Source organism: Siniperca chuatsi, linkage group LG20, assembly GCF_020085105.1.
Source record: "Siniperca chuatsi isolate FFG_IHB_CAS linkage group LG20, ASM2008510v1, whole genome shotgun sequence".
Taxonomy (NCBI): Eukaryota; Metazoa; Chordata; class Actinopteri; order Centrarchiformes; family Sinipercidae; genus Siniperca; species Siniperca chuatsi.
This window is the reverse complement of record NC_058061.1, coordinates 14,148,138-14,160,530: the sequence shown is the minus strand read 5'-3', so window position 1 is coordinate 14,160,530 and position 12,393 is coordinate 14,148,138. Positions and strand designations below refer to the sequence as shown.

General features: G+C 40.8%; 2 protein-coding genes across 12 annotated transcripts in view; one reads left to right on the top strand and one right to left on the bottom strand.

The window, feature by feature from the left end:
* The first annotated feature begins 1,816 nt into the window (after positions 1-1,816).
* LOC122867716 (testicular acid phosphatase homolog) lies at positions 1,817-9,883 on the top strand. Of its 2 annotated transcripts, none has more exons than XM_044178870.1 (12): positions 1,817-2,025; positions 2,327-2,457; positions 3,655-3,750; positions 4,729-4,815; positions 5,926-6,081; positions 6,335-6,433; positions 7,543-7,638; positions 8,126-8,258; positions 8,538-8,620; positions 8,742-8,848; positions 9,130-9,311; positions 9,538-9,883. In XM_044178870.1, the coding sequence occupies exons 2-12, from the start codon at positions 2,368-2,370 to the stop codon at positions 9,645-9,647; spliced, it is 1,239 nt and encodes a 412-aa protein (XP_044034805.1). In that variant the 5' UTR covers positions 1,817-2,025; positions 2,327-2,367; the 3' UTR covers positions 9,648-9,883. The 2 variants fall into 2 exon arrangements, with proteins under 2 accessions (XP_044034805.1, XP_044034804.1); XM_044178869.1 differs by having other exon boundaries at positions 2,324-2,457.
* The window catches only part of mybpc2b (myosin binding protein Cb), a 23,356-nt gene continuing 20,831 nt past the window's right edge, over positions 9,869-12,393 (bottom strand). For all 10 annotated transcript variants that reach the window (XM_044178858.1, XM_044178859.1, XM_044178861.1 and 7 more), the window contains 6 exons: positions 11,756-11,951; positions 11,433-11,572; positions 11,104-11,263; positions 10,790-10,926; positions 10,353-10,539; positions 9,869-10,029 (listed from right to left, as the gene is read on the bottom strand). In XM_044178858.1, the coding sequence (XP_044034793.1) occupies positions 10,004-10,029; positions 10,353-10,539; positions 10,790-10,926; positions 11,104-11,263; positions 11,433-11,572; positions 11,756-11,951 (846 nt within the window). In that variant the 3' untranslated portion in view covers positions 9,869-10,003. The remainder of the gene's footprint in view (positions 10,030-10,352; positions 10,540-10,789; positions 10,927-11,103; positions 11,264-11,432; positions 11,573-11,755; positions 11,952-12,393) is intronic.

Here is a 12,393-nt window from a genome sequence, read left to right as displayed (position 1 = left end):
CCCATTGATATTCAGTCTCTGTGATGAAGAAGACGCCACTGTTATCTGACTGGAGGGATGGGTGCCAGTGTGGGTGGGGGTGGGTTCGACCTAGACGGCACAGTGTCGCACAGCCATGGCGTAGCTTCACGCTGGGCCCTACGCACGCCATTTGTTTGACGATCCATGTGTTCTGGATGTCTCCATTTGTAGTGAGGCTGCAGTTTCCATGACAACACCCGGACTAAAATAGCACCCCGCTTTCCTCTCTCTCTCTCTCTCTCTCTCTCTCTCTCTCTCTCTCTCTCTCTCTCTCTCTCTCTCTCTCTCCTCTGCTCACAATACACCCATAACTGTTCATTCCTGATCTTGGGCCTCGTTCTATCAGGCTGAGATGTCCCATACTGCTCATCTCCATTCATCATATGGAGTGAAGCACATGAAAACCCTTCCCCCCGCCATCACTATCATCACTTTCACATACACACATACATACACACACACAAACACGCGCATCACTTCTCCTCCCACCTCTTATCTCCCATTTTCAGTCTCTCGGTCGCCCTGCAACAGATTCTGTCAACATGCATCAACCTCTGCGTTGCCATGACAATGGTCTTGAAAATCACTGCAATTATTTCAACAAAGACAAAAACACTACAGCCACTTGGGGGAGAGGGAGGAGGAAAAAGGATGGCGTGTGTGTGTGTGTTTTATGTTTGTGTGAGTGACAGAGAGAGATAGAGAGAGAAAGAGAGTTGTGAGTCTGTACATGCTTGTGTTTAGTGACCCTTCAATGAACTGGTGCGTATCAACTGTAGTGTTTTCCGCAGCAAATGTGCAAATGTTGGTGTGTGTGTGTGTACAGTATGAGTGTGCGTCTCTTGGCCTCATGTATATGTGTTCTGTGGTTCAGTGCAGGTGGACTCACTGACTCATTTGTACAGATGTATGGTTTTTCAAAGCCAGTGTATTTTATTATTCCACTACATTTTATACTGAACACCATATAGAGTATTTGGAGTTGGTTCCAAATAACATGTGCTGAACGTGAATGCATGAGTATGTTTCAAAAGCAGACAGTTTGTTAATACTGTACAGTACTGTACTTCTGCTTAAAGTATAAGGCTGCTGATATTCTATATTTTTGTTATTGGAGGTTAGGGTTAGGGTAAAAATAAACTACAGTGCCCATATTTATTGTAATAAAGGAACATGTCACCCAGTGCAATGGTGTGTGCTCTTTTATTTCAGATCAGTGTCAGTTAAGTCTTACTCTAAAGATTAGAACATTTATGTTACACTAACAAGCCACCTCTGTGAATACTGTACTGTGTATTACTTAGTACAGTAGAGCCTATCTTACACTTATCAAATATGATGTTAACGCTGTATAGCTCTAATCAGTCACTAATCCCATTGTATCCCATAAAGCTGCTTTGATACTAACAGATACTTACATGTGTGTCGAGTCAGGGAAAACACTCCAGGCCCTGTAATTTTAGGGCCAAACCCACAGCGGATGACATAGCAAGTTATAATGAGTGTTTGTGACCCTGGGCCAGTGTGTAAGTGTGTATGTGTGTGTTTATGCACGAAGGAGTACAATTAGAGATGCCAGGTGGGTGCATCTTAATTTTGCCTATTTCTTTGTCATATTGTTATTCTAAAGAGTGTCCTTAAGAATATATGACTTTAAAGTGGAGTTATCCACATTGAGGGGCCAAACATATAGTTCAAAAGCTGACTCAAATATGTCTGCGTGGGAAGGGGGGGGGGCGTTTCTTGTCACACCACAGCGGGGGAATTGTCAGAGACAGTGATTTGGACTCCAGTCGACGTTGAAGTAGATTGGGACCAGAAATCCCTGGAGAGAGAGAGAGACATGAGGTCAGGTAGGAGGGCTATAAAAGCACTCCCTCCTTTACTGGAACATGCACTTAATGTCAATCTGGGTATGACTGAAGATTTGGGATGCACAGCAGTTTGCTTCTGTCTGCAACTCATTTGACTAAAACAGCAAAATGTGTGAACAAGTATGCTGAGGTAAGTGCATATGTTCATTTACTTGATCTGCTAAATCTTTTTTGACAAGGCATTTTGTTGTACACGTACTCCATTGTATATGACATTGCATCCATATATTCTTATTGAATGTTTAAATCAAGTTGAGATCAATACTGCACTACAGTATTTTATAAATAGATGACCAAACATACATACAGTATTTTCTATGTTTTATGAGTGATCTAAAAGACACATTTTGCACAACCTTTGCATGACTAAAATGTATTCATCATATTCTTTTTCTAATTGCTTTTTACATTTTTTCCCCTTATGTAAGCAGGGGAACTCTGTGAAAGAGGTAGAGATCGACAAGTCAAAAAGATGAGGAAGTTCCAGAAAAGTTTGGGCTGTTTATTCCTTCTCTGTTGCATCTGTTTGACTGAATGTCGGGTGCTGAAGTTTGTCGTAGTTGTAAGTCTATAATTAATAATGATACCATGTGAACATATTGCGATTTCACATTAAGCTGTTTTACAACAGTGTAATCACATGCAAGATGTTTGTACATTACTGACAAGATTCATTTGTTGAATGCTAGAATTTTAACATCATTTGGAAGCCACTTTAGATCACATAAGAGTGACATTACTGTGCATTGTTGCTGATTACACTGTGTTTTTCTGCTCAGTGAGCATTATTGTTAACACATTTATGTCACAAAGGATTACATTGAGCCTAAACTCCAACAGTGTCAAGCATATCTCTCCCAGACACTGCTGCTTTGTTCATAAACCTCTTTGCATATCTTTCTTTTACCCCACAGTTCCATGATAGAATGAAAAAGACTTTTGAAGGATTTAAGTGAAAATCACACATGTTTTTCCTATGATGTGATGATGTTTTGTGAATTTATGAATCTCTTTTATGTACCTTAACTGTGACCTCATGTATTTCACAAGTGTGTTTTGTCACTTGCAAATGACAGTGTATAATAATATGTCTGTTGTCTGTTACATTGGCAGTTTACAATTTAATCTATACTGCAGTTTACCATTTTAGCTAAAGTAAGGGTTAGGTTTACTTGCTATCTAGTCATTTATTTCTATTGTTAACTGCCTCATCAGTATCTTTGTTACCTGTGTTAATTTAATTTTATTTTATCTTTAATTGAATATGCATAATTATTTGTTAGAAATTCGTAAATGTGTTTGAATTTAACTATTTTGTTCTATTTTAGTTGAATCAAGTTTAGTTTGTCTTAGTTCAGTTCCTGTTCAATCCTAGGAAGGTGTTTTGCATCAAAAAAGAAAATAAGAATTATCTCCAAAAGCAAACCACAACTTTGTTGACTTCACTTTGTGGTTTGCTTTTTCTTGAGGTTTTACAGGAGTGAATCATGTCCATAATCCAGTTTAATCAACCTGTGTGTCATTTCACTGCTCAGAAAGTGAGTCCTCAGGTTAATAATACTAACGTAGCAGCTCCAGCATTTGTGTCTTGATGGCATCATCAAAATGACTCGCCTGTGTCTCAAATCCAGATAGAACTGTCCAAGATCACAGGTTTCTATTTATGACTTCTGTCTCAGGGTAGATTTTCCCCTCAAGTACACAGTGTGATGGCTGGCACATCTGAATCCATGTGACATAATCTGTTATGACTTTTAAGGTGTTCCGACACGGTGATCGATCGCCTATTGAGTCGTATCCCAGGGATCCTCATGGGGAGGAAGTGTGGGCTCAAGGCTTCGGACAGCTGACTGAGGTACTGGGTGTTACTCTGTGTGGATGTGTCATCGTTATTATTTTGTCAAGTAGGATTTGGCAAACAAAACAAGCAAATATTTGGAGCTTTTAGGTGTATATGGTGTATAAAAGCCATCTATCTATCCATTTTCATATAGTCACTTATCCTGCACAGCGTCATAGGTGGCTGAAGTGTGGTGGTCCTGAGGTGCAAAACAAAACATTACAGAAAACACAACAACAAAGCCAAAAGCACAACAATATTTCAGAAAACACATTCACAAATTAGAAAACACAACAAAAAACAGAAAACATGTCATTAAAAAAAAGTTTTGTTGTTGTGTTTTTTGAAATATTATTGTGTATTCTGTATTGTTGTTGTATTTTGTGAAATGTTGTTGTGTTTTCTATTTTGTTATTGTGCTTTGTCCAGTGTTGTTGTGTTTTGCAGCACAGGGCCACCGTACTGGAGCCTATCCCAGCATGAAGTGGGGTGACCCACTGAATTTACTAGTCCATAGTCTAAAAAATGCAAAATAAAAATAAAACTTATATACTAACTTACATATAATATTCGACAAGATATTCACTTACAGAGGAGGATTTACAGAGTAAGTACAATGAAGACATAAATCTAAGCACCTTTTGTATCTCCATATAGGCCTGGGGGCAGAAGCTTTAATGTGGTGTCAAACATTACAGTATATTTCAGTTATGATATGTACAACATAAAATTAATTTCTAATAAAATGAAGTCTTGAGATGGAAGAAAAGCTTGTTGCAGACTTTTAATAAAATTCCTTCCTACTGTGACGTTGTTCTGCTCTCAGGCAATTAGCCAGTTGACAGTGATTATTTCTGGCTCTAGGACGCCCTACAGAAATGGTGACATTTGTTGTTTTATGTTAATAAGTTGAATTTGACCGTAAATCTGCCAAATCTTCAGCAAAAGGTCAGATTTGACAAAAATTAACAGTACTGGCAATTTTCCTTTCAGCTGGGCATGAAACAACAGTTTGAGCTGGGCAGGTTTCTAAGGAGGCGTTATGGAAACTTTCTCAGTGAAGACTACAACAACAAAGAGGTATGTGCATTTGTGCATGCATATATTTATGTGTGAACTTCTGTTTTTTTCCCTGGCCTTGGTTAGCTAACATCCCCTGTGAGCCTGTATGCTTCAGTGATGCTGTTGTCACATGTGCCCTGGCTCTAACATGTCAAAAATCAAGTTTATGTGTGGTCAGCCACCATCTGTAATGGCTGTAACAACATACACACACATACAAGTTAATGAGCATGACTCATTGGTGATATCACTGCCATGGCCTTGTAATATGCTGTAACATGTAGGGTAATCTCGAGCCAAGGGGCAATACATGTACAGTATAGTTGACAGAATGCATGTTGGTTCAGTGTGCCCCCGGGCTGCATGCTCAGCATACTGTCGTCATGAAGATATGATTTCCTATTCCTGCCTCTGTTTTCTTTACACTCACTGTCTTCCTTTTTTCTCTCGCTCTCTATTACCCACTCCCCCCTCTCTTTCCATCCTTGCGTTCTGTCCTCTCCTCCCCACGCTCAAATAACATGCAATTACCACAAAAATAACAACTAATCTCAGTACCTGCCATTGGCGATTTGTCACCAAGTCTCAGTCAACTTGTATCGTACCTTTCCCTGCTCTGCCATGTCTGTTTTAATTTGACAAAAGGGGGGGAAAAAAGAAGCATTCCCGGCATCACAGAAACATCCAACCTTATCAGCGTGATTTACTGTGTGCAAAAACCTGACACAGGGTGACAGAGAGATATAGACAAGCGAAGGCTGATGTCAGAAGAGATCACAGTAAGAAGGATCTTTTTCCCCCTCCCTCTCTCATCCATTTCGATCTCTTCTGACTCTCCTCCTCTTTGTAAAGGGAATACCTCAGTTGACTTGGGATAAATACAGCTCACTCATGATACACTGCTGCTTTGCCGGGTGCATTAATTTTGCATCTTTATTAGATAAAAATAGAAACAGAAGTATGTGCATTTCCCCTTTGCAAATGAAAATGCAATCCTTTTGAGTTTCCAAGTGCATCTCCACTTTCTGTAAAAAGCAAACTAAGCCTGAGTGGAAGAACAAAGTAGACAGTGGTATTAGTGACATGCCTAGCACCAGCATATGCACGTTTCCTCCATGTTTCCAACAGTTATATGTGCGGAGCACTGACTATGACCGCACTCTGATGAGTGCCCAGGCCTGCCTCGCTGGGATGTTCCCCCCAACCAGACGCCCGCCTCCCATCATGCCCCAGTTACTGTGGCGGCCTATTCCAGTGCACACCGTCCCCAGGGCCCAGGACAAGGTGGGTTGCTGAGCCACATAAATATTTCCTTTCACACAGCAGCCATACACAGCTGAATAGAGACTTGTACACGTTAATTTGAGTCTCTCTCTGCAGCTCCATCTTGCTGTCTGTTCACCTCAGCTGTGAACCTGTGAACCTACTGTTTTAAAGTGTGAAATGAACATGTAATTGTGCCCAGAAGACTTGCAGTACCTGCAGTAAATGTGAATTATTTACACTGATGTTGTGCTGTTGTTTTCGATTTCTCAAGCTGTTGAAGTCTCCAAGCAAAGACTGTCCAAGGTTCAGAGCGCTGATGACGGAGACCTTTGAGAGTGAGCCCTACCAGAGGTTCCTCAGGGCTCACCAGGTGAGACAAACCACAGAAGAAGACAGTCCTCTAAAAACATTGTACTGTAACTCATCCTCCACATCTGTTCACGTTCTGCTCACAGCTCAGTTTGTGTTCAACATCATTTTTCCATGAGTCACGTGCCTGTTAACAACTAAAAACTTGTTTGTAACTCTGTTGTTTTTTCATCATTAGAATTATATAATCACAATTGCTGTGAATAATACTTTTCCCTCTTTTTCTCGCCTCAGCTGCTTCTTTTCTGCTTTTCCATGCCTTGATTTGTAAATTAACAAACACTGTGAAATGCACATTTCGGGTAAAACAGTGAAATATATACTTCACAGTTGCTGGTGCCAACATTATCAGCACCTCCAGTGGACGTGTTAATTATGCTGTAGACATCATGTCCTCTCAGTGATTTTCTCAGGTACGGTGACTCCAGTGCCTAGAAAAAGCTGCACAGTGCAATTTCTCTCACATTCTCAGAGATGCTAATTAATGGTTGGATTGAATTAGATTTAGAATTACAATGAAAATGTTTTAATTAAACTGAGGTCCCATGTTCAGCCGCTGGTGTTTGAGATCCTGCATTGAATTTTAACACCCTCTGCTGGAGGCACAGTACCTGCAAGTTGGATACAAGAACCAAAATGGTGCCATTTTTTACTATGTTGTCTGACCAAAGACTGAACTTACAAACAATGACCGAATCAACTAATAATTGCAACTAATGTCTGCAATTTTGAGTTCTTAAACGCTGAAACAAATATGGAGTCATGTTATCAGTGCATCTACAAGAACAACCAAAAAACGGTTACTCATAAAAATGGTAATTTAAGTCATATTTTTCTTTGAACATCATCACCTCACCTCATTTAAATGGCTTAAAGAGGTAAAAGTATCCAACATTTAAAATTATAGTTTAAAATATGAATACAAATCTTTGTTGCAGAACTTGTTCTTCTTCACTACCCCATTAATCATCTCACGATACACCAGCTTTATGTTGTGACCCTTAGAATAGGTGATAATACTTCTGTTCTTTTACTTAAGTAGGATTTTGAATCCTTTACTTGTAATGGAATATTTTTGGATAATTGTACTGATAACTCTTTTCTTTGCAGTACTTTGTGGAGGGACTTTCCAACCACACTGGATACCCCATCTCCAAACTGGTTGGCAAAAAAATATGGAGGGTCTATGACACTCTTACCTGTCAGGTATACTTGATATTTCACAGCAAGCATATAGACACACACATAAACACAATAAAGCTTGTATACTACCTGTATTCTGCAGTTTACAAATGCTGCAATTACTGATACAAACACCAGCTGCAGAGCAGTGCGTCAAACAGGAAAAGGGAAAAGAGAAGGGATCTGTTTTCTTCAACACATATGCAGAGAGATGGGGAGGGGGCTGGAGCATTAGGGAAATCATTTTTATACATACAGTAAAACATGAATAGGACAACATATTGAAATGATAATTAAAGCATTATGAGATGGATGGATTCTAGGCCAGGTTCAATACGCTCATTCACACTTGCAAAATGAGCATGTGTTATCTTCAGACCGGTGCTAAAAATAGCCAGGATAATAGAATCGATGAAATACAGCCATTTAAACCCCATTTGTTGCGATTCATGTGCTGTGTAATGTGATTATTAGCGTGATGCAGGGTAATGAATGTTATTTGCTTATGCAGAGGATCCATAACTTGACTCTCCCACGCTGGGCCACCCAAGATGTTCTGGACACCCTGAAGAGAGTAGCATCATTTGAGGTCATGTACAGCATCCTCAGTCACAAGCGAAAAGAGAAGGCCAGGCTCTCGGGAGGTGAGGATTCACATTAGGAGCAATTAATTTAAAGCACTGTTCTGAGAAAAAATGTCATTAGAGTAAAAAAGCTCAGTGTTGTGACTGCTGGCAGCGGCTTTGTTTATGCCACAGACAGTGTAAAGTGCTGGGTCGGGTTTCACGAAAGCGTATTAGCACATATGAGCTAATGGGACAAAGATGATTATGGCGCTAAGAAATGATGCTCAATAAGGTCAAAAGGATTGTGTTGGTGTCTGGGAAAATTTCATTTGCACTGTTGATGTGTTAATTCACCAGGGGTCTTACTGAATGCTATCCTGAGGAATTTCTCCAGGGCCATAGAGCAAGGCAGCACTCTCAAATTCATTATGTACTCAGCTGTAAGTTCAATGTTTGGGCACATACACACATTTATAATCTATTGTGCCAACTGCTGTTTCACATGCTGTATGTCCTCACTTCCTTGTGTATTATTGGTGTGATGTTTGTTTCTCATTTCAGCATGACTCTACACTCATCACCCTCCAGGCGGCTCTGGACGTTTACAACGGCCTTCTTCCTCCTTACGCGGCCTGTCAACTCTTTGAGTTCTACCAGGAGTATGATGGGTAATGACGTCCTGCCAACATTACTTCTTGCGCTCTTGTCTTTGAATATTTAATTGTCTAGGTCAGATGGCCAAAATACACCATATTTTGAGTAATTGCATTCCACTGTTTAGCCGCACCAAACCTTTCAAGTACATTTCTGTTTTCCTTTTCAATTCGATGGGAATCTGGCATCCATCCAGGACTGCAGTGGCCAAATTAGCACATGATACAAATCCATTTACATAACACTTACCACAACTGTGTGTCATCTCATTGTGTTAATCCTAATAAATCCCCAGTTCCTATTCTCTGGAGCTGTATTACCGCAATGACTCCAGGAGCGAACCCTACCCCAACCCAGTGCCAGGATGCAACGGGTTGAACCCATGCCCTTTGCCCATGTTCACCGAGCTGGTGCAGGACATGGTGGCAGAGGACTGGGAGGTTGAGTGCGGGTTTAGGACAAGATGGTCAAGCACAGGTGAAGTAGATGTTTTATATCCTTGTGCTTGCACTGACTTCCATTTGCTTCTATTTCAACAAATATTTTGGCATCGTTAAGGTTTCACTTCAATATGTTTATTCCTGTATTCACTTCGGGGACCGGTGTCGGGCAGAGTGTCTGATTTAAAAATATTAAGGCTTTTGGAAATCTTCTAAATGTTCCACATCCACGTGTACCTAAGCAGGATTGTTGTCTCCCACAGGTGTCATAACAGCTCTTGCAGTGGCTGTGGGTCTCCTGGCAGTGGCACTGTTGTTCAGCATAGGAATGGCAATCCATAGGAGGAGAGCACACTACTCCAGGGAGGTGTAGTGCAGACAACCGTCACACATGTGCCAAAATACAGAGAGGTGCTTCTCAGCTGTGGAAACAGCTCTAATAATAATGTGCCATGTATTTTAATATTTTAGATCCTGATTGGGTGTGTGGAGGGGTTTGTGAGCTCTTCTTCTATGAATTATGTTTGTGTGACTAAAAGAATATACAGCATGTACATGAAGAGTTTTGAAAAGTATTTTAACAGAGAAATAAAACATATTCAAAATACACATTTATTTGTAGCAGGTATGACTACATTTTATTTGATTCACTCTTGATTGTGTGCGCTCTATCATACTGACATTCACTGTTTGGTTCATATCATTTCACATTGCTTGCTGTTCGGTTTCTCACTTCTTGTCCGGGTCTGTGGCAACTGTGGGATAACAGGACACATGATTACCATTAGGGTTAGTTGAAATAAGCCAAAATATAATGGCATGTATTGTGTTGTAATATATTTTGGAAAGAACCAAGGTACGTTATTCATATCCACATTCAAACAATCCTGTGCAGTTGTCATTGTAAACACATATTGTGTATCACATAATCAGAACTAACCACCTTATAATAGTCTGTATTCCACACAACAAAAGAGACTCATTTTGCACTCAAATCACCAAGGCTCCTCCTCCCCCATCATCCCTCCCCTCCCACCTGTCTCCCACCTTGCAGCCCTCTTCTCCCCTCTGTTCTTACCTCGGACGTCCAGCTTGCACTCCACTTCGTCCTTGCCCAGGTCATTGACAGCCATGCAGGAGTATTTGCCTCCGTCAAAGGTGCTTGGCTTGCGAATGTTGAGGGTCAGCACTCCCTGGTTGTTCTGCATCAAGTACTTGGGATCCTCACCGATGATCATCTTGTTCTTCATCCAGATAATCTTAGGCTACGATGTGGTAGAGTAAAAAATGATAAATAATCAGGCGCAATAAATCTTAGATTCTTAGATTAGATAAAGTAGATTTATTTTTATGCAATGTTTTGTCCTAATAAGAAAGGCTACTGCTGTAGATCTGCATACAAGTCCCACTTACAGCGAACGTAAGACTTTTTGACTCATTTGCTTATGACAGCCGACACTGTCAGCCTCCTCCAGTGAATCATGCTCCACTGGTTACTTTAACATGCATGTTTACCCTGGGGAAGCCTTTGACGGCACAGCTGATGGCAGTGCTGTAACCGGCCACTACAGATCTGTCAACCAGGGGCTGCGTAAACTTGGGCACACAGGACACGTCTATCTCCTTGTAGGGGTTTTGTTTGCACTCCAGGCCTATGGAGAAGGGTGGGAGGGCAGGCAAACTTAGTCAACCCCCATAAATCAGAGCAGTGGCACATTTTATCTGACATCTCCAACGCTAGTGTAAAATTCAATTCACACTAAACACACACACACACACGCACACACACATATACTGTACTGTACATACACACGTGCACACACACACACCTGTCTTGGCAATGACAGCCGTGTTCTTGCTCTGGCGCGGCTCCTCGCTCAGGCCGCAAAGGTTTTCACTGTAGACGCGGAACATGTATTCGTTGCCCATGATCAGATCTGAAGCTGTACAGTTGGTCCGTCTGTTGTGTTCATAAACAGTGAACCATTCCTGGAGAGAGAAAAAAGTAAAAATTACAAGATCAGAAATTGAGCATATAGAATAAGCCAAATTTCTGCATCAAACACTGGCTGGAGGTAATAAGCAATATTATTACAGGACATTTTTAATGTAGGGATTATCTAGGTTTGAAACGCTACCCCTTCTCTCTCTCTCTCACCTTAGTCTTCATGTCTGCCTTCTGGATGGTGTATCCAGTAACTTCACAATTGCCATCATCTTTGGGGGGCTCCCACTCCAGTGCTGCATTGAAGCCCCAGACGTCTATCACTTTCACGTTCACAGGAGGTCCAGGCTTTTCTGAATAAATTAAACGTCAGTGTCAGATGCTCAGTAAACTTCCGTTGTTAAACTGTGATATATTTCAGATTGTCCAAGGTGTGTTTTTCATCAAATGAATTACTTCTTAAATGAATAGCTCTCACTAATACTTATCACAAGTACAAATAGATGCCCCCAGTTACAGAGACCTGACAACCTTACCAACAATCCTGATGTCAATGGTGGCTCTGTCCTCCATGTTCTCGATCTGTAGCACCAACTCATATTTTCCAGAGTGCTCTCTCTCTGCTGAGCGGATGAAGAGGATGGTGTCCACGTTTGAGTTACGGACGTTGACCATCTTGGGGTCAAGGGGTTGACCATCCTTGTACCATGTTGCGACAGGGCGTGGCTTGCCCTATAAGACACAACAATGATCCATTGCTCAGGATAAAAGGGATTCGCTTTTTTGGGGAAAGATACTCTTCCAAAATGATTCATGGCAAAAAAACGATCCTAAATAGAAACATAACCACTGTGCATGTTATAGGCTACTGATTATGAGCAGGAACGGGAGAATCGGCCCTTTTCTTTAGCAATAATGCTCTCATTAAAAGAGTACTCCACTGATTTAGCATAGCACTCCTATAACATTATAGACGGACAGTGAAAAAAAAAAAATCTAAATCGATGCAGCAGAACTAGAGGTACTGTTTTTTATTAAAATCCCATGCAGCTCCCTCTGGAGCAACAAAAGGCTTTATGCAACTTTTCCACATATGCAGTAGTACTCCACAACTCCTGTAAACAGAGTTAGATGTGTAAAATTGGTGGAGTTCCCCTTTAAACATATAATGCCT

Excerpts from the sequence above, each read along its gene's own strand:
- LOC122867716 (XM_044178870.1), top strand. The coding sequence starts at position 2,368 with ATGAGGAAGTTCCAGAAAAGTTTGGGCTGTTTATTCCTTCTCTGTTGC. Across the intron at positions 3,751-4,728 it reads GCTTCGGACAGCTGACTGAG|CTGGGCATGAAACAACAGTT; the intron begins GTACTGGGTGTT and ends TTTTCCTTTCAG. Across the intron at positions 6,082-6,334 it reads TCCCCAGGGCCCAGGACAAG|CTGTTGAAGTCTCCAAGCAA; the intron begins GTGGGTTGCTGA and ends CGATTTCTCAAG.